The sequence below is a fragment of the Oreochromis niloticus genome, linkage group LG16, assembly GCF_001858045.2.
Source record: "Oreochromis niloticus isolate F11D_XX linkage group LG16, O_niloticus_UMD_NMBU, whole genome shotgun sequence".
NCBI lineage: Eukaryota > Metazoa > Chordata > Actinopteri > Cichliformes > Cichlidae > Oreochromis > Oreochromis niloticus.
In genome coordinates, this window is record NC_031987.2 from 13,631,839 (window position 1) to 13,656,538 (window position 24,700).

Genomic DNA, 24,700 nt, shown 5'->3' on the forward strand with positions numbered 1-24,700 from the left:
ATCACTCTCACAATTTGAGTTTCATTGTTTACACAAAATGTAACCGTAAATGCGAAAATCGTATCCTTTCTTTGCTGTCAAGCATTGTAGCTTTAATGCAAACATTGGTTTTATATCATGAGAAAAAAAACATATAGAACTCAGCCCACTGTCAATATGTCTCACCACTTATTCTGATATGACCCGAGTGCAGCTACACACAGATACTGACTTTTCTTTCTTTTTTTTGAGATCCTCACATTAGGCTTAATATATGTGCTATACATAAACATTCACACATGCTTGTGCTTCTTCGATGACATCAATCTGAGGGGGAGAAAAATTGGTGCAAAATGGATCTGACGTCTGAATGTTGCGCTGAGATCAGCAAATAATCTTTTTTTTTTTTTTCCCAGAATAAACAATCGTTTTACTGAAAGAATCTCAAATTGAAGCTTTATGTATGTTTTTTTTTTTTCTAAATAACAAATGTGTCAGATGTAATCATTGTGTTATGACACTAATAAACATTTCCCTTTTTAAACTTACTGTTGTGTTTTTATACCGAATGGCAGAGGAGCCGAAGAGAACGGGGACGCGGGATGAAATGTGACTGCTGGTTTTGCTTTGCATGTAAAGGCGGCTGTGGGTGCGTTGATTCTTCGCGTAGACATGTTGGTTTTTCCTGTTTATTTGTTTGCAGTTAAAAGATAGAGAAAGACAAACAGGCTTTTTATCACCAAAGTCTAAAGGTCAGATCTCAGTGATTCATCTCTGCCAAGACAACTCAAAACCATCCACTCAGTTTTTTTTATTTATTTTTTTTTTCCATGACACCTGGTGGGAGGAAAGTAAAAATGTGTCAGTGTTCATACTTTCTCAAATTGCTCCTATTGTCTTTAGTGGGTACATGTGGCAAATGCATGCAAATGTACTACACAGCACACAAAATGTGTAAAATTCATGAAAAATGTCCACAAAGTACCCTTGATGGTGGAATGTTGTCTTCTGTGTTTTTATATCTGGACACAGCCCCGAACATTTGGAGTTTATTAAGAAGTGAATTAATGGCGCCACCTGTGGATTAATAAAAGCACACGCATTTCACTTTGGCAGAGAGGAAAGGTTTTTTTAAAAAATGGTGAGGAAAGGAAAATGTTCCCCTTTCGGATCCACCTTCTGGTCGGTTGGTTGGTGTGCATGAGGTCATGTGTGGTTTTCTCAAATGGAAACCTAACATTAATTTAACTTCAAAAACAGACCTAAGGCTTACATCAGTGATTTTCTGTCCTCTTCAGAAAATTATATTTTTAATAAATTGAAGCAAATTACAGACTTAATCTTAAATCTTAGCATAAGTTTAAAAACGCAGAATAGACAATCTAAGTCATGACTTTAAGCTTATGTGGGAATCTTTAAAGAAGTGATACGCAGCTGTAAGAAAACAAAACTAAAACCCTTTAGGTGTCTCAGCCAAGGCCATGTGAAGCAGGGGTACTGAGGATTCTGCAGCACCTCCTGGGTTCTCTGTTATTTTTATTTATTTTCTATTTAAGTTCTATTAGTTTAAGCAAGTTTTAGTAGTGTATGGTGTGTGTATCTTGCATGTATCTTGCATAGGTTGTGTCCCTGACCACAGATTAGTGACTGCACATGAAAATGGCTATGCAAAACTGAATTTCCCATGAAACATCATTAGAATCAGTATGCTGCTCCTACAGTACTCATGAAGAAAGCCCAAGGAAGTTGGTTATTTCTTTGCTTCAAGAGAGCAGAAACCCAACCTAGAAACTAGACATGATGAAAAGTTTGTGGCTGGAAACATACTGTTGGGGTTTTGGTAATATCTGAGACCAGCCTTTCGTGCTCTGCCACCATACAACAAACATCACCTGTTATTAAATGTTAGTTGGATCTGAAACGTTGCCTGTAAATTGAGCATGGCCTGATCGACAAGATATTTATGTGGCTTTCATAAGAGCCAGCTCAGAGCTGCTATTGGCTGTTACTGTTCTGTGGTTAAATCGTGGCGAGCTTGTTATCTGGTTACCATTGGTTTTGAAAGGAAATGAGTGTTTGAGTCAGTTGTGATAAAGAGTGAGGCGCAGGTGCAATGTTGTCTTCCCCGTCTGGATGGTTACAGGTTTATTAATGTTTTCTGTATAAACCTGGCTTTCATCTCACAGCCGTTCTGTATGTCGTTTCAGGGACCAACATTGTTTTGTTTTGGGGTTTTTTGCTTTATTTTAAAGGCAATCGTCATATTAGGTAACATGGTAACCAAAGTACATTTTACAAGATATATATATTTATACAGCTCTTATCTAACTGCTGATGACACTACCCAACCCTAACCCTACCCAACTCAGTACCATCCCCACAGATATGACCAAAGCACATAAGAGATAGATCCTTTCGATGTCTTACTGGACCCTCTATATAAAATTAATGAATGACACAATTATATCCATTAGTGGCACTTTCGAGTTAAAATACTGCACGGCGGCTGCTATCATGACTGACACAAGTCCTAATCGGCACTAATCGGGGACGAGTATGCACCCGAAATGCTCGCAATACTCAACAGAGAGATACAGACAAAAACCCCACTAATTAGTGTGGAAAGTCATGTGAATGCCAGCACAGCAACGTACCTAGCAGTCAGTCCGCCTCCCTTCATTTGAGAGAAGAGACCGCCTACCAATAAAAACCGAACCCTCTCTCCCAATCCAGACAAAGGGGACGACGGATCCGCGGCGGCGCGCACTGAGCCTGAGCATCTGAACACCTTGGATTGATCCGACGCGCAAGAACGCACCGGCACACACGCGAGCACGCCCTCAAGATCTACCTGAAACCTCCACGCCAGTTAATTGTCATTGTTGAAGGGCGAAAAAAGGGAGATTGAACCCCGATTTTATTCGCAGCCTAGCCGTGTTCCCATGATGTCATACCTGTGGATTCTGCTATTAGGAAGCCTGCTGGCTACGCACGCCAAGGCACAAGGTAATAATTTGTTTCCAGTTAATTCAGCGCTTTCTTCAGCAGCACATTTCATGTGTTAGTGTGCATGGTGGCTTCTATCCATCTTTTTATCTGCGCATGTATCTGTCTATCTATCTATCTATTTATCTATCTATGTCTGTCTCTCCCCCCGTCTGTCTGTCTGTATGTCTGACTAACTGACTGTGCTGGTCATTATCTCACTGCCTCCATTTCTCCCCCCACCTTTACTCCCCTCTGGCTCTCACCTGTCTTTCTCCTTTTCTTTTTCTCTCCTCTTGCCTTTGCTTGTGTGAGCACAATTACCACTGTCTTTTGCCAGTCTGCCTGAATCCCTGTCACGTTTCAATTCAATTAACCTTTAGCTGATTAAAAAAAAAACTGTGTTATTATTGTTATTATCAGTTCTGACTGAGCGAATGAAAAGCCCTCCATCTTTATTACTATATTGGGGTTCCAGCTTTGTATCCCAGACATCATCATTAAAAAAAGGTGTGTCTTGTAATGTGGCCATTTCTTTTTGGACTGGAGTTTAGGTCCATAGGGGTGTGGTGGTTCCATTGTTGTTACATAAATAATTATAATTATTCGTTTCCCCCATTCTGTTTCAATGTGTGATTGAGCCACATCTATTCTTTTCCTCTCTGCATCTCTCATTCTTCGTGTTTTCTCTCTCCTCTTCCTTTCCCTTCTCCTTCAGCTGGCCCATGGGCCTCTGCCCTTCCCTGCGGCACATGCAATGATTCCAGATTGTTTAAATGTGCAGTAAAACTCGCAGGAATAGAAAGAAGCATTGAGAAAAACACATAAAGTGAGGAAAAAATAAAGAGAAAAGTGGACGGCTGTTGGCAAAAGATAAAGGAACAATGTAGCTGATTGAGAGGGAAAACAAGGATACACAAGCAAGGAAAAAGTGAGACAAATGAGTTTTATTATCCTTATGCAAAAAAATTCAGTTGGACGTTGGTGCGCATGGATGCAATCTGGCAAAATCTCACTCTACCGGTTATCACCAGATAAACCATCAGAGAGGAACCACCTTCACACACGCACACACACACACACACACGTACACACACACACACACACACACACACACACACACACACACACACACACACAAACAGACAGAGAAAGAGAGCTTTTCTCCCCTTTACTCTTTTCACACACCTTGTCCATAATTGCAGAGGTTCAATGTGATTTTAAACTCAGTAGATGTTGGACTACTCAATCACAGGAAATTTCAATGGGTGTGTTTGCTGACTTGCATATGTGTGCACACCAATTCTTAGTCACACCAAAAAAGATGGGGCACTAGCTCAGCTGTATATGTGCACATCAGTTACAGTGCGATTTATAGAGTTGAATGATAGGGAGTGTCAGTAACTAGATCCAGCACCAGCTGTAGACAACACCCATCTACAGAACTAGTCTCAGCGCCTTACGCTTCCCGAGGGCCCTTAGCATATGTGTGCGTATGTGTAGGTGGGAGTGGGGTAGAAGTTTAATGTACAGAACATGTGGGAGCATGGCTGTGCTTTATTTATCGGTGTGCACAATTCAGCTAGAGAACATGTGTTTGCCTTAGAAACAAATAAAAGAAAAAAGAGCTGTGATGTGAGCCAGGTGTGTGTGCGTGTGTGCGTGCGTGTGTGTGTGTGTGTGTGTGTGTGTGTGTGTCCGTGCGTGCGTGCGTGTGTGTGTGTGTGTGTGTGTGTGTGTGTGTGTGCAGACTTGTCTGTGTTTACACCTTCAACTGCCAACACATAAATCATTCTTTCGGTGGATAAGGGAAACCCACACCCATGCACACAAACACTCCACACATGCATTATCTCTATGGGGGCATTGTTAAGACATACATGATTGGGGTAAACACAGCACTTTCTATCCCATAGTAACACAATAGAACCATACCTGTGTCAGCTGGCACACATGCACAAACGAGTTCATGTGTATTTTTATAAGGCAGGGCATGCACACGCATTATTACTCATTCAGCTACACACAGGAAATCGCACAAAATCTCATGGCAGGAACCAGAAAAGCTCGAAAGTAATGTCCTTTTTTACTTCATGGTGCTGGTAACGTGTTTCAGATTCCAATTTATGTAATGCACAGTCCTGTGTGTTACATAACTAAAACTCCATTAAAAAACACCTTTACTCTTCTTCAGTGTCCAAAACAAACAAAAAGAGAACGTAATAGAAATTAAAACAAATTCAGCTTTTTATTGTCAGGCTTGCTAGGACGTAATATAAAATGCCAAGATAAGGAGTTCCATCATTGGACATAATGAACAGGACTTCAATCCACATACTAGTATAATTCCCAACTGTCCATGTTATTTATCTTTCTACGATAAGATAAGATAACATAAGATAAGTTTATTAGTCATTTCTTTACAAGGGGCTTTTCACAGTGTATAGATTGCTATCTTTGATATGGCAAATTTTTATACTGGTCCCTTTCCTGACACAACCCTCCCAAGGATTTGTGTTTTCCTTTATTGATCTCGAACGAGCACGTGAACATTTTCACGTGTAGTATAACGACAACACTATCGAGGCACTTCACTAATGTCCACAGCACATGCAAATTATGATATGATATGACAAAAAAGTGCTGCCTGTTTCAAAAAGCTGGCATAGAAAATTAATTTGTAATAACCGAGGCCAGCGGCTATGATCTGGACTACTGCAAAAAACTCGAGTCGCAAAAATGAGTCGCAGATACAGCCCGTGAAAATTACTGTATCATACCCAAACTTCTGCTCCTTAAAGCTTTGTAAAATTCAGGTCTTAAACCTGTTTAAATGTGGGACGGTTCTTTGTACCGTCCCACAGACACTATATCATTGAAAAAATTTAAACTAGTTAACATGGTGTAAACTACAGAAACATCATTATTTAACACAGTATATTAATTGTTCATAAGAAGCACACCTCTATGTGGCATGCTTTGCAATCACATATATTTAAGTGGAATTTCCTTTTAATTAAAGTTCGTACCCTATTTCCCAAGAACCACGTTTCCTGATTCCTTGTCACAACAGTTCTGTGTCTTTTGTTCTTTTAAAGCATGTTGATTTATGCCAGATTGCCACCATGACAAAGCTGATGCCCATATCACTTTGGTATCCTAAGTGCTATATTACAATTTCATCTTGGTTGATTATATAGGCGAGGTACAGCATACTTCAGAATGAACTCTTAGATTTTGGCATAGATCCAGATGGCTGTTATCAGTCACCCTTCTTTCTAGATACATGTCATATAAAAAAGTAGTAAAGCAAACTGCCGGTTATGTAACACGGAAAGGTGAAGATGGACTCAAAATGAGCTGTGTGGAAAGATGCTTATAAAATTTCTCTCACGGAGCTAGAAGTTGCGCTTTGCCGGGAGTTATAGGCAGAAATATGTCTTTTCCAATAAATGTAGTTGGCAGTTGAAAGATCAAGTAATAATTCACTTATATCTAAAATGTTGAATACTTGCCATTTGTAGCTGCACAGATATTCAAAACAAGACATTTGATCATGTCACTGGGGCTGTATGAAATTATATCAGGCATTTCCCAGATTTCCCACATCTGTTTTCATTCTGTTACCCAATTAAATTAGTCAGTATTTGAAAAAAATCAATCAGCAGTCTAATCAATAATAATAATAAAATTAATAGTGGCGGTATTCATTTCCAGCAACTCACAGCGACGGCATAAACCCAACAAGACAAGTTCTCTTTATTACAGTTTAATTTTTGTTAATTAATGAGCTTCTAGGTGCTGTTAGAGAGATTTTTCCGCCAGTCTAATTGATAGTAAGATACGTTCCCACATGGGTGAACTGGTTTAACTTAGGAGCTTCTTTCTCAGGGGACATTTTTGCAGTTTAGCACAGTTGTTTTGCCCCACACAATAGCGTGCGGCCATGTCAGAGACACAGATGACTCATCAGCCTCAAGGGAAAGTAGCGGCAATGAAAGAGAGAGAGAGTCGAGACTTGGTAAAAGGGAAGGGGTGATAGAGAAGGAAAGGAGTGGGAGCGCTTGGGATGTGCAACAGTTGGCTTCACTGCTGTGCTAACACAAAACAGGGCTCCCCTTACTCAGAGAGCGAGGGTGAATGGGAACATGTGTGCACATGAACTTCACACGTGTGTGAACATGTAGCTGTTTGCATGATAGGGGACAGGAGGGGAGGAGGGAACATTACATGAGTTTGTATGTATGCATGTAAGTGTTGCTGGACGGGGCAATGCTTGTGGGAGAGGTAGTTAAATGAGGAAGTGGCAAACTAATAGATGGGAACAGAATGTTCTATGAAGAAGGAGTTTGCATAGAGGGGTAGCCTCTACACACACACACACACTCATAAACACAAACACACATGCACAAGAACTGGGAAAATTATATTATATCCTCATGTCTCATACACACTGCGTTCTCACACAAATAGAGACTCATTATCAGAGTTAATGGTTTGAGAGATTATTAATAAGATTGTGGCAGAAGGTTACTGACAACTGTCTGAGGAACAGTTTGATGAATGTAGTGTTTTTTCCGTGCCTCATCATAGGTGTTCTGGTGAGACTCATCAACTTCAATCTTAACTTTGTTCCACCCCATTAGCCTGAAGTGGCATGCTACAGCACATCTTTGATGAAGACAGTCATTTCCAAACAACTGATTAAGATAGTGAAATTGATACATACCACACAGATCCATGCACACAATATATGACTCTTTATGGAAACTGATTAATGTTTGTTAAGCTGGTGCAGTGATATTCAGTGGAACAAAGAGATTTTTTTTCTATGATGGTTTCAGGAACCATGCAGTGGTGCATGAGAGTTTGCATGTCAAATATTCCTGCTGCAGTGTGTGTGCACTTGCTTTTGTTTGTGTGTGTGAATTTTTTTTTCCCTGCTATATAAATGTATGTTTGTGTGGATGAACGGATTCAGGGTGTAGCCAGTACTTGTTACCACTGAAAGATTTTCACCCTGATGGAAATACTTCAGATGTGTTGCTGCTCTCCCTCCAGGCTTCGCTGATTCTGATACAATCTCACTTGGCAAGCCCAGTGATTCTTTATTGAAAATCCACTCTGCAATGAATAGCTCTTAAAAAAACGTGGTAGAGGTATTTGATTTGATTTTTTTAATCAGTCCTGCCTTAATATTGGGTGTTTTGTGAAAGATCTGCTCAGATAAACCAGCATCAGGGTGCTGTTGACGTCAGCAAGCAAAGAACAATCAAGCCAGAGATCACTTTACTGCTTGAGCTTGTCACATGCGACGGGGGAATGTCACAGGCATACACGCACACATTGCTTGTCACACACAGACTGACAAAGAGCACATCTTTGTCATTTTCTCATTAGCACAGAGTTGCAATGCCAGTGCTGAGGTTAAGACTGCATTTGATGTGGAAGCAGGTCACAAGTGATCGATGTGTATGTCAAGCGGGTTTTTTTTGTTTGTTTTTGGCTGAATCAGTGGCATCAGGCACCAATCAGGCCAGGGTGTGGCTCTGAGTTTATGTGTGTGTCATCTTAAACACCACTCAAATGATTTTAATGACTTAGAGGAACAGCAGATGGAAGGCGATTAAGGCGTGCTGCTTTTTAATAATCAGCGGTTACACAAATCATGCCAAAATTGTAATAGCTTTTTAGTATATATTAGAAACTTTATTATATATATTATTATATTAGAAACCAATGCGATATTCCTTGCATTGGTTTTCAAATAGAAAAGGTACAAAATAGCGAATTGTATCATCGGGATGTTCTATGGGTTCAAAAGCATGGGAAAATATTCTTTGAGACACTGAGATGGACTTTGAGTCGCCATGCCTGCCTTTATTGTTTGATTAAAAAAGCTTGTTGCACAGGTTCTGCCAGCTGTGGCACCATGAATTGGCTTTTTTCCCATCTGTTTCAAACTGATTGTCAGTATGTAATCCCACACTGTATTATTCTCTGACTTGCGTCTTTCACTTAACTTTGTGCAGACGATATAATCCCAACAGTAGAGCCATCTATTGAAACTCCCACATCTAAAGCAGATGTAGAGGTCATCGACCAACATAACCTTGAGGAGGCAGTCACTGCAACTGAGGTGAGAAGTTGAGATATTTTGTTATTTGGTTTGAGCTGTTTAGTCCTGGGTCCCTGTCAGCCGTTTGAAAATCTCTCCTAGCGTTACATGGGCCGTTGCTTATTTAAATAAAATGTTGTGCCAAACAGGAAGTATTGCAGCCTGAGCCCACTGCTGACCCTGAGACTGAATTAATCCAAGAAGCAAATGCTGCAGATGTAAGCACAGAGCCAGTGGCTACAGATGCTCCTGCAGGTGAGGAGGGGGAATCAGCAAGTCCTACGACTGGAGAAACAGAAGCAATTATTTCTGAAGCAGCTACAACCACACAAGGTGAATTTCATATATGCGCATTTAAAGCAATAATGAAACATGGTGCCTTTCTTTGTTTCTCTTTTTTTGTTAGATAAATAAACTGCTGTCAGTTTCCTCACTTTTTAATACTTGGCATTCATACTACACTGTTCTTTTTATTCTTTTTTTTACCACTCTTGCTGTAAAATGTTTCAGGTAGTTAATATCTCACAGCAAAGCTGCAGTTTATTAAAAATAAAAATCTTCATTCTTCATTGTAGCAAAAAGCAGGTTCAACTTTTGCACTATTACATCAAAAAAAATGATGTAACTTTGAAGGGATGGCTATTGTAATGTAAAATGTTTCTTACATGTCTTTCTTATATTGTTTTTAACTGTGCAGCAAAACAAGCCCTAAAAGCCCATGCCACAGAATGTGGTAATTGGGCTATAAAAGGAAAAATCAGTGATCTAATGCTTCGCTACTTCTGTTTCACTTCTATCCATGGCCAGCTGCTGATTCTGAGGATGACGCTCCAGAAGCTACGCAAACAGCAGTTAATGAGGAGGAGCAACCCACCACAAATGCGAATACAACACCTGCTCAAGACAAGGTTAATACTATTTTTTAAAAAGTAAAACTTCTTTTTCACACCTATTAAGGTTTGTATTTTACAGGTGTCATTAATAGGCTGCGATGATAGTGAGTAAATGTGTCCTGTACTATGGGTTCATATGTGTTATAATATTTTTTTTAATAGAGTGGACTTCATGACATCATAACAACAGTAGGTCTAGAAACCAATGAGGAGGCACCAACTGATCCATCTGCTAATGAAGAGTCATCCACAGATGATTTCACAACATTCGCAGATGAAACTGTCACTATGAGTAAGTATAGATATTCGAGTATGTATTTTGCACACTCTTGCACATGCATTCATGAATATGGAAAATGTACCTGAGTTTTGACAATGAGTATCAACTTCAGTGCTAAGACCACAGAGAAAAAGTTGTAAACAGAGCCAAGCACATGTATTCTGTAGATCAGGGGTGCCCAATCCCAGTCCTCGGGAGCTACTGCCCTGCAGCTTTTAGATGCGTCCTTGTTCCAGCACACCTGAATCAAATGAATGGCTCGTTATCAGGCCTTTGCCAGACTTGATGGCATGCCGAATTGGTAATCCAACTATTTGATTCAGCTGTGTTGAAGTAGGGATGCATCTAAAAGCTGCAGGACAGTAGCTCTCGAGGACTGGGATTGGGCACCCCTGCTGTAGATGATGCCATCTCTTGAGTCTCTTTTATGATGGGATATTACACAAACTTCTTAGTAAAACGTCATGTGCTGTCCCTTGTTTCCAGTATAAGCATGTATTTTGTGTGAGAGTAGGACTGCAAGTCATAATAAGTAGTATAAAGATACCTTTATATGCCTCATATATACACAAATAATAGCATACAGACAATAAACATACCTGTATTTGCCCTTTGCAAATGCAGGTCGGTTATTATTTGGCATTATGGCTCCTTCTTCTTTTGATCATATAACCTCTAAACAAGACCTAAAAACATTTTATTTTCCTTAAATTCAGTTATATGAAATGCACAGAAGTTTACCTGTTAAGTAGATGTTCAGAAATGTTCATTTACAGCATTTTAAATAATTACAGAAATGACAGAAGAGGATCTGCATAGCTTGAAAATGATTTGAGCAGAAACATTGTTTTTAGAGCTGTCCTTAAGATGATCAGTTGAATCTTGGGGTTTTCCCATAATCTCTGAATACACGGCAGCGCTGCCTGTCCCTGAGCAAACACTTCAAATCAAACAGATCTGAAGAATGCCTTTCATTTTTGCAGTTTTGCTTTCTAGATTTTTGTCATAACTACATATTTTAAATTTGAGATTCAATCTCAACTGAAAGATTCTTTGATTCTGGGACTAATTAAATTACTCCTGACAGAACTTTTGCATTGTCACTCATTAAAAAATATGTACATGCTGTAATGCTTTTTTTAAGGTGTAATGTACTGTATAATTTTTTCTGCTACTCCCTGTTTTCTGAACAAAATAATCCATCTGTGCCTTTCTATCAAGAAATACTATTCCCTTAGGAAGGTTCTGAGGTGGGATTTTGGCTTGGCTGATTTTATCTTCTAAATTATGAATGTCATGAGCCTGCCAAATGACCTGAGTAAAGGTTTATGAAAATAGAAGTGTCTCCCTTAATTTATTTCTATTTATCTTATAACACTCTCTTTCTCAAACTGGAGTTTGTGCTCTTTCATACTAAATGTTATGCTGACCTCATGTCAGTATGTCCTATTCTAAGGTTATGTTTGGCTTTGCCTTTTTTTAGACGGAGACATTGTGCTTTAGCTTAGCTTGTCCCTAGAAGTGCAAGCAGTGAGATGGGACAGGAAGTTAGTAATTAGGACCAATTACCCTGGAAGAGCTATTCAGACTAGAAGAAAATATGTGGGGGTCAGAATGAGAGTAATGTAGGTTTGTTATTTAAAATCCATCCTGTCAATAAATTATTTTGGTATTTTAATTGTATTTGTTGTCATGATGTTATTAACAGAAATAATAGGTCCCTAGAAAATAGGTCACTGAGGTTTCTATCAGTGATAAATTAATGCGGTGATCCCACCCCACCCTGCCCTGCCCAGCCTAACACTGTACACTGAGTCCCACATGTTGTTTAAGTCACTTGGGTTTTCCCCAATAAATATATAGTAGGGTAAGGTTTTGTTCGTGACAGACAATATCCCTTAATCTAAGTCAACATTGGTTCACAAGATCACAGTTACACCCTTGGAGCTGGCTGTGTTTCAGTATTTCAACACTGAGAACACCTCTGCAGGGCATTCACGAGGGTCATGAGGGACTGAGAACAGAGTGTTACAGTGTGTTACATGTGTTTCAATATGTTTTGGCATTATCTAGATAAAATTCCTCTAGGATGGGAAAATTCCTGTACAGTGATTGATTTTGTATTTCTGCCAACCATGTTTATTTGTGTATGTGTGTATGTATGTATTTATTTATTTGTTTATTTACCAGATCCAGGGTTTAACATTGAGAAGACGTCAATTGCAGAGCAGGAAACACATGGTCAGTAATTGCTCATAACAATTGCTGTTGACTTTATTGTTGTTATTGATCAATAATCAGAATAAATGGAGATGCACAGAAGTACCTGTCCAATACAGCACCAACAGATACTGATGGAGATTTAGCCTAAAGTGTAGTTTTGATTGAAATCTCAAATCAGTACAATCTATGCGATGCAACGAGAGTAGCATTGTTTACCACAGCGACTGTAGATCTTAGGGATCAACTGTTATGGCCCCATCGACATGGAGGGCTACATGCTTTTTACTTCAATGTTTTCACAAACACATTGGCTAGATTGATTGACTGACTAACAGGCTTATTGATTGATTCATTCATTCATTCATTGTTTTACTATATACAGGGTCAAACCAGGAAACTCACGTGAAGGGCAGGATGGGACCACAGCTGAATTCAGGTGGTAAGTAATTGCTCATAATAATCACAATTCAGTTTAGTGTTGTAACCAATAACCAAAAATGTCCAGAATAAGATATGAAACAACACAAACGGTGCAAAGAGAGTAGCATTGTTTACCACAGCAACTGTAGATCTTAGGGATCAACTGTTACGGCCCCATCGACATGGAGGGCTACATGCTTTTTGCTTCAATGTTTTCACAAACACATTGGCAAGATTGATTGACTAACAGGCTTATTGATTGTCTAATTTATTGATTGACTGATTGATTGATTGATTGATTAATCCATTTATTCATCCATTTATTGACTGTTTTACTATACACAGGGTTAAACCAGGAAAGTCCCGTGGAGAAGAGGGTGGTAACACACCAGGAGTTAGGTGGTTAGTAATTGCTCATAACAATTAAAATTCAGTTTAGTGTTGTAACCAATCACTGAAAACGTCCAGAATAAATAAAGATATGAAACAACACAACCAGTACAATGAGATTAGCCCTGTTTACCACAGCGGCTGTAGATCTTAGGGATCAACTATGAATAGTTGTATTTGTATATCCAGTTGAGGCTTTTGCCAACATGGTGGGCAACAAAAATTTTACCCCAATGTTTATTTTAAAAGAAAATAACAGTTAACTAGGTTTATGTGCATAAATGTCAGTTTAATTACTGGGGCGATCGTGGCTCAAGAGTTGGCAGTTCATCTTGTAATCGGAAGGTTGCCGGTTCGAGCCCCGGCTCCGACAGTCTCGGTCGTTGTGTCCTTGGGCAAGACGCTTCACCCGTTGCCTACTGGTGGTGGTCAGAGGGCCCGGTGGCGCCAGTGTCTGGCAGCCTCGCCTCTGTCAGTGCGGCCCAGGGCAGCTGTGGCTACAATGTAGCTTGCCATCACCAGTGTGTGAATGAATGGGTGGATGACTGAATGTAGTGTAAAGTGTTTTGGGGTCCATAGGGAGTAAGTAAAGCGCTATACAAATACAGGCCATTTACCATTTTAATTAGATAGCTGCCATGATCTAATTATCTATTATTTTTAAGTGATGAAATTAGAGCCTTAAAGCCATTAAGATGTAAAATATTACAGGGGAAATTAGTGACAAGACTGTCATCATCTTCATAAAGGTTCAAAAAATAACAAAGTTATTCCTCTACCAAACATTTTTTAGCACTTGATCACTTGAAAACTGCATCACAGACTGTGGTTTGAGATGGTCCTCTGGTAGCTCTAGAGCCTGGTACAACAGGGCTAATGCACCACATTCACAGTAGGTCTTGAGCAAGGGTTAAATTGGGATTTGAATCTTCTTAGAGTACTTATTATTTGTGAATAGTGGTCAATATTTTAGTGGGTGTTTAGCCTACTGTATAGTACATCTACCACTGAATGTATTCATATTAACACTAATGCATTTCAGTGTAAAATTAGTTCATACTGTTAGCACCTCCTGTACAACGCAACCAGCAAGAAGTGTATAAACTATGCATGATTTTGTTTAAGTCAAACCAAATGCTAACCGTTACTGTGTAGTTAAATGTGACTGAGCTCGAGCCGCTGGCAGCTCTCATCTAAATCCAATGAAAGGGGGACTGAAACACCATGTAATAATGTCTTAGATTTGTGATATGTATTCATAAACATCTGATAAGAAATTCCCATTCCAAGAATAATTTTGCATTTCCTTATTGATCCACGGTATTTGTTAATTTCATTTCTTTTTTAGCACCTCTGTCAAAAGAAGAAAGGAAAGACGAAGATGGTTGGTATTCATTCATAACTATTATGGTTGAATTTATTGTTGTAACCAAACTAAAAATGTCCTGTGTATGTACAAAGTTAGCATAACAATCAGGGGCTAGTAAAGTGTAGTTTGGTTTTGATAAAACATTTTTCTCATTCCTCTTGTCTCTCTGTCGGTTCAGTGCCTTGCTCCCATGACAAGGTGCTGAACTGACTTGTTTTACAAAAGCTTAATCACTAACCTTGCGGCAATATGACAGAAATGTGGGAACAGCAGATTTTCCTGAAGCAGCTTCTCAGTTCCCTCCTGAAATTTGAAAACTCAAATGTAGTATAATCATTTATATACTTGCGAAGGGCGAAAGACTCCTCTTTAGTACTCTGTTATTAGCAGCTTCTTCAAGTCGAAGCAAGTAAAGGGCAAGGATGATGTCACAGACATATACAGACAGGCAGTGCAGAAGGAGATAACAGGGTTGTTTGAGTGTGGATAAAATCAAAGATCAGGTTGTGAAAGAGCTAGAGAAAGTGTTTGTCTCTCTCTCTCTCTCTCTCTGAGATATTTTATCGCTCTGATGCTATAAAAGTATCTTCGCCATCTTTGTAACTGTACATAAGGGATGTTTCATGCAATGTTGTGTGTATGCATGAGCGTGTGTGTGTGTTTGTACAGTTTAGTTAGGACAGAAACTTTAGAACTCTTAATGCCCCAGAGGTTACAAGTCAGTGTAAAGAGAATAATCTCACCTTTTGTCTTTTTGTCCACTTTGTCATTTCAGCAACAATGCTTTACATGCATCATTAGAACATTTAAATAAAACCTTCTCTCTCCTTTCTTGTCTTTCTGTCTCTCTTTAGTGTCTGCTTTGGGTGCCTCAGGGAGTGATGGTAAGGATTTTATTTTTTCTGTTTGTCTTTGTGATCAAAATATGCACGATAGCAAAATATTACAGTGCAAATCCTAGTCAAATACCGTACATAGGATCATAGCCCGGGCAGCAGAAATAGGCCCAATGTGGTTCTGAACAGACAGGATATTACTGGCATGCCTTTGTCAATGCAAACAGGATACAAGAGTCACAGAGAAATGCCTCTCTCTCGTGTTTGAAGCAGGCCTTTAGGGGTGTGTCACCGTGAATTTTATTGGAAATAACTTGTGCTTTTGAATTTCAGTATGTGAAACAGTAGAATTAAAGGTTCAAATCAGATCAGATAGAAGGATACAAACAGTTTACCATGAACAACTAAATGTGACGTATTTGTGTTGCTAACTTTTTGTGTGTTCTCTCGTCTTTATCGCAGATAAACAGTCCCAAAGTGAGTTCTCTCTTCTGTTTTCCTGTTTTAAAGTAACAATCCATGTGTGCCACAAACCTGCATGCAACTTAGTTGGCTAAGACTCTCAACTTTTCACCATACTCTCTCGCCATATTCACTGGTCAAAAATCTATTCAGTTCTCAATCTGCACATACACATGACTTCACTGTGATGATTATTACCAGAATGTTCTGGTAGCAAATAATTCAAGCCCCACAGCAACTCCCTGATTACAACCCCATTATTGATCGGGTCATCTCAGTCACTTTTAATTATAGTCTGTTTTCAGTGTCTTTCTAACACTACAGTTAAATGTGAGAGTTTTGCCTCTATACACTGCTCAGTGGACTTTAAATTAAAGAGTCAGACTTTTAATTTTGAATTTTAAACATTTTATACATATTCCCCGTTTTTAGAGGCTCATAAGGATTGTGAGGTGAGGATTGGGCGATAATCCAATGAAGTTAGTGACTGCCCAAAGCCCCGAATCCATGGACATCACCAAATGTCACATTGCTTGAGATGCTGTGCTAGGTCTTTACTGAAGCCACCTTCAGTTGCTGCTTACTTTCTGCATTTAGTTCTGTCTTCAGTAACTGAAAATCATGCTCTACCGGGTTAATATCAGGTGACTGACTTGGCCCTATCGAATTTCTTGCCTTGAGAAACTCTTGGGTAGCGTTGCAGTATGCTTTGTGTTTATATCTATTTGCACTGTGACGGGATCTCATCAGTCACATCATCAGTAAATACCAGTGGATCCGTTCCCCTTGGTAGCCATACATGCCTTTGGATCATGAGCTGTTTCTCTTTTACTCCATGCTTTGTAGTACTAGTTCAGCTTTATTTAATCTGTTCCATGTTTGTCAGAACTCTGCGGGCTGTTTTAGATGGTTTCCAGCAAAGCTAATCAGGCATTCTTGTTCTTGAGAATAACCAGGGGTTCACACCTTGTTGTAAATCCTCTGTGTTCGTGAAGGCATCTCTTGATTGTAGACCTTGAAAAAGGCACACCTAGTTCCTTGAGAATGTTCTTGACTTGGCTAGATGTTGTAAAGTGTTTTCATTAACCAGGTATAGTGGCTTTGATTGGCTGTAACAGGCTGTAATTCCAAAACAGTTAATGCTAACCTTTTTTTTTAAACCTTTGAAGTCAGCATTTCAATCGCATATTGATTGTTCAATTTAGAATCCATTGTGGTGGTAAAGAGAGGTAAAACTATAAAAGCTATGTCTTTGTGCAACAAATCTGAGTTTAATTATTATGTGTAGTCAAGTAGCTTTGGTAGGTTTGCGTGTTTAAACCTTCCTTTCAAGTTTAAAAGACATCTAAGAATAATTTTATAAAAGAAGCAAAAGCTGTGGAGTCTACCAAATGGATTCAAGGTTTAACTCACAAGTGCCCAAATGTTTAATTACAGGAGCGACTCTACTGAAGATATGGAAAACATATTTCGATGATAGTCAGTGCCGTTTAGTATTATTTCATGTCAATGCCTCTGTTCAAGAAACAGTTGTGTCCCAGCTGTATGTGATGAGTTTATGCGCGTTCATGCTCATACACGTCAGTTTCCACCCACCTTTACTTCCTTTTTCTGACTCACTATAGTCTCCGGTTTGATTCCACTTAATTTAACTGACTAATTCCCATTCCCTTTTTATTCGTCTCACTTTCTGACTCATGCCACTCCCTTGCTTTTCTCGCCATGAGCTCTGGACTTCCTGTCCTCTTTTATTCTTTTTTTTCGAAGTTATCTTTTATGCCTCAACATCAGTTTCACCCCTGTAGCACTGAAAGTCTCGCTGTCGACTCAGGCCACAACAAGACAATAAAAGCCTCGCCTTTAAGTTGGAAACACAACAGCATGAAATCATGTGCCAGATATATGTAGTGATAGTGTTGCCACCTATTACAATGAGTTTGATAGAGTTACTTAAACCTTTTTTTTTTAATAAAAAAATGATTTAGATGCACAATTAATTACATTTACTGACAATTTAGCCAATTTAGCGATGTATGTGCCAGTACCTATACTTGGCTGTGTGCTGTCACACAGCATGAAAACTATTCATTTTGGTGTTGTCATAGTAACTGGGTTACAGGTGCAGACAGATTTCTGTGAATGCTCACTGTGAATGCTGTGGGAAGTTTAAATGACAGACGAATGAAAAGGAATCAGAAAATTCTGGAACGAGATGATGCAGCTCGCTCTCTCGCTCACACACACACACACACATACACACACTGTTGCTTGCTCTTCATCTCTCCCTCCCTTTCCCCCTGTCTGTCTCACACATACACGCATAATTCACACATTATGTCATGTCAGTGAGCTTCTTTGCTGAATTGATATTCATTCTTTCAACTGCAAAATGGCACCCAGTGCTGACACTCAATGTTACAGTTACAGTTGTTATAGATGGATTTTCACAGATCACATTAACATTGTAAAGCATGCTCAGACCAATAGGTTTGCAGTTCCAGTGGCATGTTCATAGGATACTGCTGAACTTGACTGCTCATTCTCTGCTGCTATGACTTATCTTTATTTGTCTGTTTGTTTGTTTGTTGTGCTACAGAGGCCAGCTCAAGCTCTTTAGCAGCAATCCTTAGTGCGATTGTTGTGTCTGCAGTGGGAGCAATCGCTGGATACTTCACCTATCAACAGAAGAAGCTGTGCTTCAAAAATAGACAGGGTAATTATCTGATCCTTTTGTTGCTGGTGGAAAACTAATTAGTAATATTAAATCAAAGGGAAAACTCAATATATACAGTAGCTACCTTAACTGCTGTACGCAAGGTTTGGTATTTGATCAGACGAGAAATTCTTCTTGACCCTCATCAACAATGAATGAAGTGTAAGCCAAAATTGTGTTTGTTGTTCAGTTTGGTGCCCACATTAGCAATAGAAGAACTGCTTATGTCCAAGCTCTTTGAAATGAATGCCAACCCCCATCAGAGCTTCAGATCTGTTAAGCTTTAATGACGCTACAAAAGAAAATTATTCATCTTTTATCTGAATCTCAGCTTTAAATCAAGTTCCATCCTAACTGTGCACAGTGGGCAAGGTGTGTGTTTGTTTCTTGTAGTCCTAAAAGCACAAGTTTACAAGTTTACCAGTGCTTTTAAATTCAGCTTTTGTCTCCCTCTCGTGAACTGTTGTCAGTGACATACGACTCACACGCATCCTGCATCCCATTACTGCCAGTTCAGCAAAGTTTCCATTTGCAGTCAACATGAGTAATAGGGCATCCAGTTATAGAAGTGCAGGCCACTAATCAGATTCAAAGTAACTATTATAATTTGAGCATTTAGAGTAATAGACAATATGTGTTCTTAATTTGACGAAACATATTTAGACATGTAGTTTTCCTCTGTAAAGAGTAGAGGTGGTAATTACAGCCAATTTCTACGTCATTAACAATAAATGAAAATACTTTACAAATAGGTATAAGTTTTTCACTGTGACACAAAAAATAAGAAACAAATTTTCATGGTTTTGGATAATAAGCAATTACCCCAAGAAATTAAGATCCTTAGAAACTCACACTTCTGTATAGCTGGTGAAGCAGTTTAACACTGAAGGAATAAGAATACCTTTTCCTCATATTTGAGAGAAGGGATGCGATAACTTGATGCTAATTAGTAGAAACAATATTTAGCTAAATCATAGACTGTATATAAAGGATGGGCATATCGACCATGATGTCAAAAAGTGATTGCGAATCCTAATTTTGAAACCTCAACTTTAATAGTATAGCTGTATAGCTCTTTTGGAGCCACAGTGACATCTGCATGGAGTGCTGCGTTTTGATCTTAGTCAGCGAAAGTGAAGCCCAGGCGGTAATACAGTAGTGCTCACAAAGCTGTCCTTTTTTATTCAAACTATAAGCCTTGTGGGGATCTATGAACATATACTCACTTTTAATTGTAGCCTTAAGGAATTGCAATTTTTTGGCAATTGCGCGTTGGCTTCATTTTTTCTGCTCTGGAGGTTGTTGCTTGGTTAAATGCTTGCGAAATTCAACTTGGCAGTACAACCTTGCAATTGAGCAATGAGTTGCCGCGTCTGTTATAGTTTCTCATTTTGCTTTTCTCTGACTGTCAATCTTTGTGACTAGAAGCAGACCCTGAGGCTCCACACAAAGCTGATGCAGCAGAGGCTCGGTCAGATCCCCAGGGTATGACACACACACACACACACACACACACACACAACGAAAACGTAAAGAACACATTTTTTGATATAAATATTTACATGTAGTACTTTAAACGTGTTAACCATTAATCTATTTTTTTCCTCCTTTCTTTGTTTACAGTTCTTAGCAACCTTCTGAACTCCTCCTAGACCTGAAACGGACACCTGACCGCCCGGGCCTATTACAGTCTAGCAAAGTGGCAATCTCACTGTTCAGCTCTATCCTCTGTAGAGCTAAATTACTGTGAGGCCCCAGAGTAGGGCTGCGTGTTTCAGTCTGAATTTCAATGTCTGTATGTTGCTCTACACGAGCCTGCGTGGATGTGTCTCAGTGTGCGTGTGAATAATTTCCGTTCATTCTTGTGTGTGCATAAACGTGGAAAGAAGGAGCTAGATAAAGATCATGTGATCTTTAGGGGTTTCATTATTGTTATAAAAGATTTATTAAAATAATTGGTCAAACATTCTACTTTAAACCAAATTATTATAATTTTTTTCAGAGTGGCCATTAAAGAGATTTAATCTCAAATTACGTATAACCATAAAATGGATTAATTATATACCTACCTTTTAATTTTATTTATACGGCTACTATTAATTCAATGTAAATATAAACCAGTAACTGAAATTGATGTTGTAGGTGTTTAACTTGTAATTGTTTCTTTGGAATTTTATACAATTTTTGCCATTGTTGAGCTGCCCGTATGATTTTAAATCATTTAGATAAGACATTTCTTTTTCAATTATCTATAGTACAGATGCAGGTTAACTGGATAACAGGGGGACACAGTAGCAAGCATTTTGTGGATTCTGGTTAGGAGCTGTAGTAAAGGATTTAAAGACTAGTATTCTCGGGATGCTTTTAAGTGGTCAAATGTGTTTAGATGACCAACGATGTCACTGAATGTGTGTGCTTGTTTTCTGATAGGTGAAGGGGCTTGATTTAAAATCCTGTTGAGTGACTGCCGTTTCTCCTCGGTCGGTTGAATACATTAAAAGATGACACAAATCAAATACAGCCTAACAATTCAAGTCATATTAATTTAGGAAATACCAAAAACAAGCCAACGAAAATATATTGTGTAAACTTACTAAAAGTACGATGAAGTAAAGTCTAATCCAGTGTTGTTTCTGTAAATGGATGAATGGTCACCTGACATGGACAAATTCAATGGAGGTCATGTAGTAATGTATTAGACTTTGTTCTGATGTAGTACGTGTGTAGTTGTGATGCAGTCATTTTTTTTTCTCTATAGTGCCTTTCACTGACACAGCCTGGCTTGAGCAATCTACAGACACACAGAGAAGATATAGAGGGTGACAAATTAAAGGAAAAGCCTAAACGAATGGTTTATGCTGCAGGGAGATTTTAGCGCAATGGTTTTGTTGCTGTTTCAAATTTCAAAGTTCTGAGCTATTCTAAATTTAAAACATTTCACTTTGATGGCTGAAGTCACTTACAAGATGAAAATACAGCCATTTAGATGGACCGTTTAATCGCTTGTTAAGAATGAAAACCATGGGATCCATAAACTATGGACTTATCAGTCAGAGATCTCCTACCAGGTCTCCAACAACGTCATCAAAATACATAATGAGGGAATATTTTTTCAGAAGAATATTGTTTTATTCCTCCAACAGTTCCAGAGACTCACCAAACTGATGTCAGTTTGGTGTGATGCACTGGCTTAACACTTTACAACACCCTTAATGCTGGGTCACCCTTTAATTTTTTACCCATCTGTTACTGAGAAGACAAGCAAACCAGTAGGAGGCTATAACAAACAAAACGAGCAAAGAGTGTTCTGTATTCATTCTTAATCTGTCATTTATGCAGTTACATTTTTTTTTAATTAAACTGCTCATGCATGTAAAATAATACCAACACAAACGTAACAGCTGCTGTATGTGTGTCCACAGTCAGGCCGTTTGCAGTCTTAGTTATTTTAGCTAATCTTGCAATCTAAACTCTTTCAACCACCTCCGCTGGTGGCAGATGTAAAACTCTTCTCATTGTGTGTCTCTTTATTTGAGCAAGCCAGCTGCTGTAACAGTGTATTTTTATTGTTCATGTATCCACATTACAAACGCCATTCACTTGTGATTTTTTTATAGGAATCCTTTACATTTAGCAGCCGTGCCTCGGAGCTGACAGATTGTCTTTAGTCAACTTGTTTGCTGTGCTATTTTGTTAATATTATTGTAAAATGCAAAGGATGCAGCGCTACTGCTTTTTTCCAAATGTAGCACACACACAAAAAATCTTAACTTCTGAATGTCTTTTTTGTTGCCTTGAAGTTTTGTACTTGCCCTGCTCCCTTTAAACTTTGATACATGGCTATAGAGGCTGCATAGTGCTGCGGGTCATGTAATGTGTGTTACTTGTAAAGCACCATATAGCTGCAATACAGGACAGAGACTGTTGCTAACAGCCTAGCCTCAAGCTGAGAAATGTTAATAATCTGTGATCAATTCTACTCTACAAACTGTGGGCCGGACGCAGTGTCAGCGATCTGCCTTCTTAACCTGTAATCTGTGACAGACAAAAGCTGTTTCTCTTGTAACACTGAACTACGTGGATAGTGTATCAGGGGTGACAATGCACAAAAAATACCCACTCAATAATAATAATACAAATAGGACTAGCCACTGATGCCTTCAAAATACAATTTTTTCTTTAAATGCAGTACTGCCCTGCAGTGAACAAAAGCACTGAAATGTCCTGCGATGCTCTTTTAGATAACTTCTTGTAATGGAGACTCATTCAATAATCCAGAAAAATTCAATATGTGTTGCTTGCACTGAGGACATCAGGGGCAAAAATACATTTTGTCCCAAACAATCCGGGTCAATAATTCAGTCTTATTTATATTATATCAATTCACAACAGTCACCCTCAAGGTTCTTGATCCCAGCAATACAAAGTATCAGAACAAAGCATTCAAACCAGAATGTAAACCTTGAGTGTTGTAAACTCACTGGGTCCTGAAGTGCACTTCCCACATAACACTAGGGCATCAATCATGGCACTGACCAGTCCTGCCTTATTCCTTATATGCTCTTGAATATTCCTGATAGGAAAACAAACAATAATGTCATCATAAAAAGCGACACAGTGACACAAGCAGAGATTTTTTGTAATCTCAATGGGAGAAGCACGTTCCTATCCTGTATACATCTTGATTTACTACACACATATAGACAATTCATTTGTTCTGATTCTGACTTCCTGTTTATTTAAATATTCTGTGTGGTTTTTGTGTAGGAACTGTCCTTTTTATTTTTGTCATCTGGCACTTGTGTTTTTCTGGAGTTGTGTAAATAATGTTTGAGGAATCAATTAAACAGTTTTTGTGGGATTTTTATTTTCTTTCATTTTTAGCCCCTGTTGATAGAGCAGTTCATCACTTTGGTCCACATCACAAACTCTTCAGTGATGTAATGGATTAATGTAGAACGGACATTCAAAGTCACCAGAAGATTAATTGAATTAGCACCATCTAAAATGATTGTAGTTTGACGATTACTTTGGTTTATGCCAAAATACATTAGTATTTAGATTTCCCATTAGTCAAAGCAGTGTTTGTTTTTATTGCTAATTCTAAAATGTATGTTTTGTTTGTTAATGTGCTCAAATCTAATGGCAAACATGTAGACTGGCCACTTCATCAAGTACACCCGTTAACACAAATTTCTAATCAGCCAGTCACATGCTGGAAACTCAATTTATTTGTAAATAAATGTAGACATAAATGTAGACATGGTCAAGACGACATGCTAAAATTCAGAATGTCAGAATGTAAAAGAAAGGTGATTTAAGCTACCCTGTTGGTGCCAGACAGGCTTGAGTGAGCATTTCAGAAACTCAGAAACGCCACAACCATCTCTAGGGTTTACAGAGAATGGTCCAAAAAAAGAGAAAAGTTCCAATCAGCAGCAGTTCTCTGAGTGAAAATGCATTATTGATGTCAGAGATCATAGGAGAACGGCCAGATTGCTTTGAGGTAATAGGAAGGCAACAGTAACTCAGATAACCACTTGTTACAACCAAGCTACACAGAAGAGCATCTCCAAAAGTGCAATTTATCAAGACTAGAAGCAGATGGGTGGCAATAGCAGAAAAACACACTAGGCGTTGCTGCTGTCACCTAACAACAGTAAAGTGAAGCTAGGATTCATGTAAGCTCACCAAAACTGGACAATGAAAACTGAAACTGAAAACATGGATCTATCCTGTCTTCTAACAACTGTTCAGGCCAAATGGTGGTGTTATAATGATGTGGAGAATATTTCCTTGGCACAGTTTCAGGCCCTTAATACCTACTGAGAATCACTGAAATCCTACAGCATGCCGCAGTATTGTTGCTGACCATGTCCATCCCTTTATAACTAGTGTATACATCTTCTGATGGCTGCTTCCTGCAAGGTAACACATCATTTCACAAAGTTCAGATCATCAGAAACTAATTTCTTGAACATGACAATAAGTTCAATGTACTCAAATGGCCTCCACAGTCACCAGATCGCAAT

The 24,700-nt window shown here is 38.8% G+C and overlaps 1 protein-coding gene and 1 long non-coding RNA gene across 7 annotated transcripts; one reads left to right on the top strand and one right to left on the bottom strand.

The window, feature by feature from the left end:
• Nucleotides 1-168: 168 nt before the first annotated feature.
• Nucleotides 169-1,302, bottom strand: LOC109197671 (uncharacterized). The gene is made up of 2 exons (XR_002058779.2): nt 965-1,302; nt 169-816 (listed from the first exon to the last, which is right to left on the bottom strand). It is a non-coding gene; the product is annotated as an uncharacterized LOC109197671 (long non-coding RNA).
• Nucleotides 1,303-2,686: 1,384 nt separating this feature from the next.
• On the top strand, nt 2,687-23,529 carry si:ch211-39i22.1 (CD99 antigen-like protein 2). 6 transcript variants are annotated; one of them, XM_005451900.4, is made up of 14 exons: nt 2,687-2,985; nt 8,997-9,103; nt 9,232-9,415; nt 9,890-9,990; nt 10,138-10,267; nt 12,446-12,496; nt 12,861-12,917; nt 13,244-13,300; nt 14,637-14,672; nt 15,512-15,541; nt 15,956-15,970; nt 18,552-18,668; nt 20,097-20,153; nt 20,292-23,529. In XM_005451900.4, the coding sequence occupies exons 1-14, from the start codon at nt 2,922-2,924 to the stop codon at nt 20,318-20,320; spliced, it is 1,035 nt and encodes a 344-aa protein (XP_005451957.1). In that variant the 5' UTR covers nt 2,687-2,921; the 3' UTR covers nt 20,321-23,529. The 6 variants fall into 6 exon arrangements, with proteins under 6 accessions (XP_005451957.1, XP_025759639.1, XP_005451955.1 ...); XM_025903854.1 differs by having other exon boundaries at nt 2,688-2,985; nt 12,861-12,914; nt 20,094-20,153; XM_005451898.4 differs by having other exon boundaries at nt 2,689-2,985; nt 20,094-20,153.
• Nucleotides 23,530-24,700: the final 1,171 nt, after the last annotated feature.

Bases quoted from the DNA above. Each gene is read 5' to 3' on its own strand.
- si:ch211-39i22.1 (XM_005451898.4), top strand. From the start codon at position 2,922: ATGATGTCATACCTGTGGATTCTGCTATTAGGAAGCCTGCTGGCTACG. The intron at 9,104-9,231 runs GTGAGAAGTTGA...TGTGCCAAACAG, and splicing joins AGGCAGTCACTGCAACTGAG to GAAGTATTGCAGCCTGAGCC. The intron at 13,301-14,636 runs GTTAGTAATTGC...TTTCTTTTTTAG, and splicing joins AACACACCAGGAGTTAGGTG to CACCTCTGTCAAAAGAAGAA.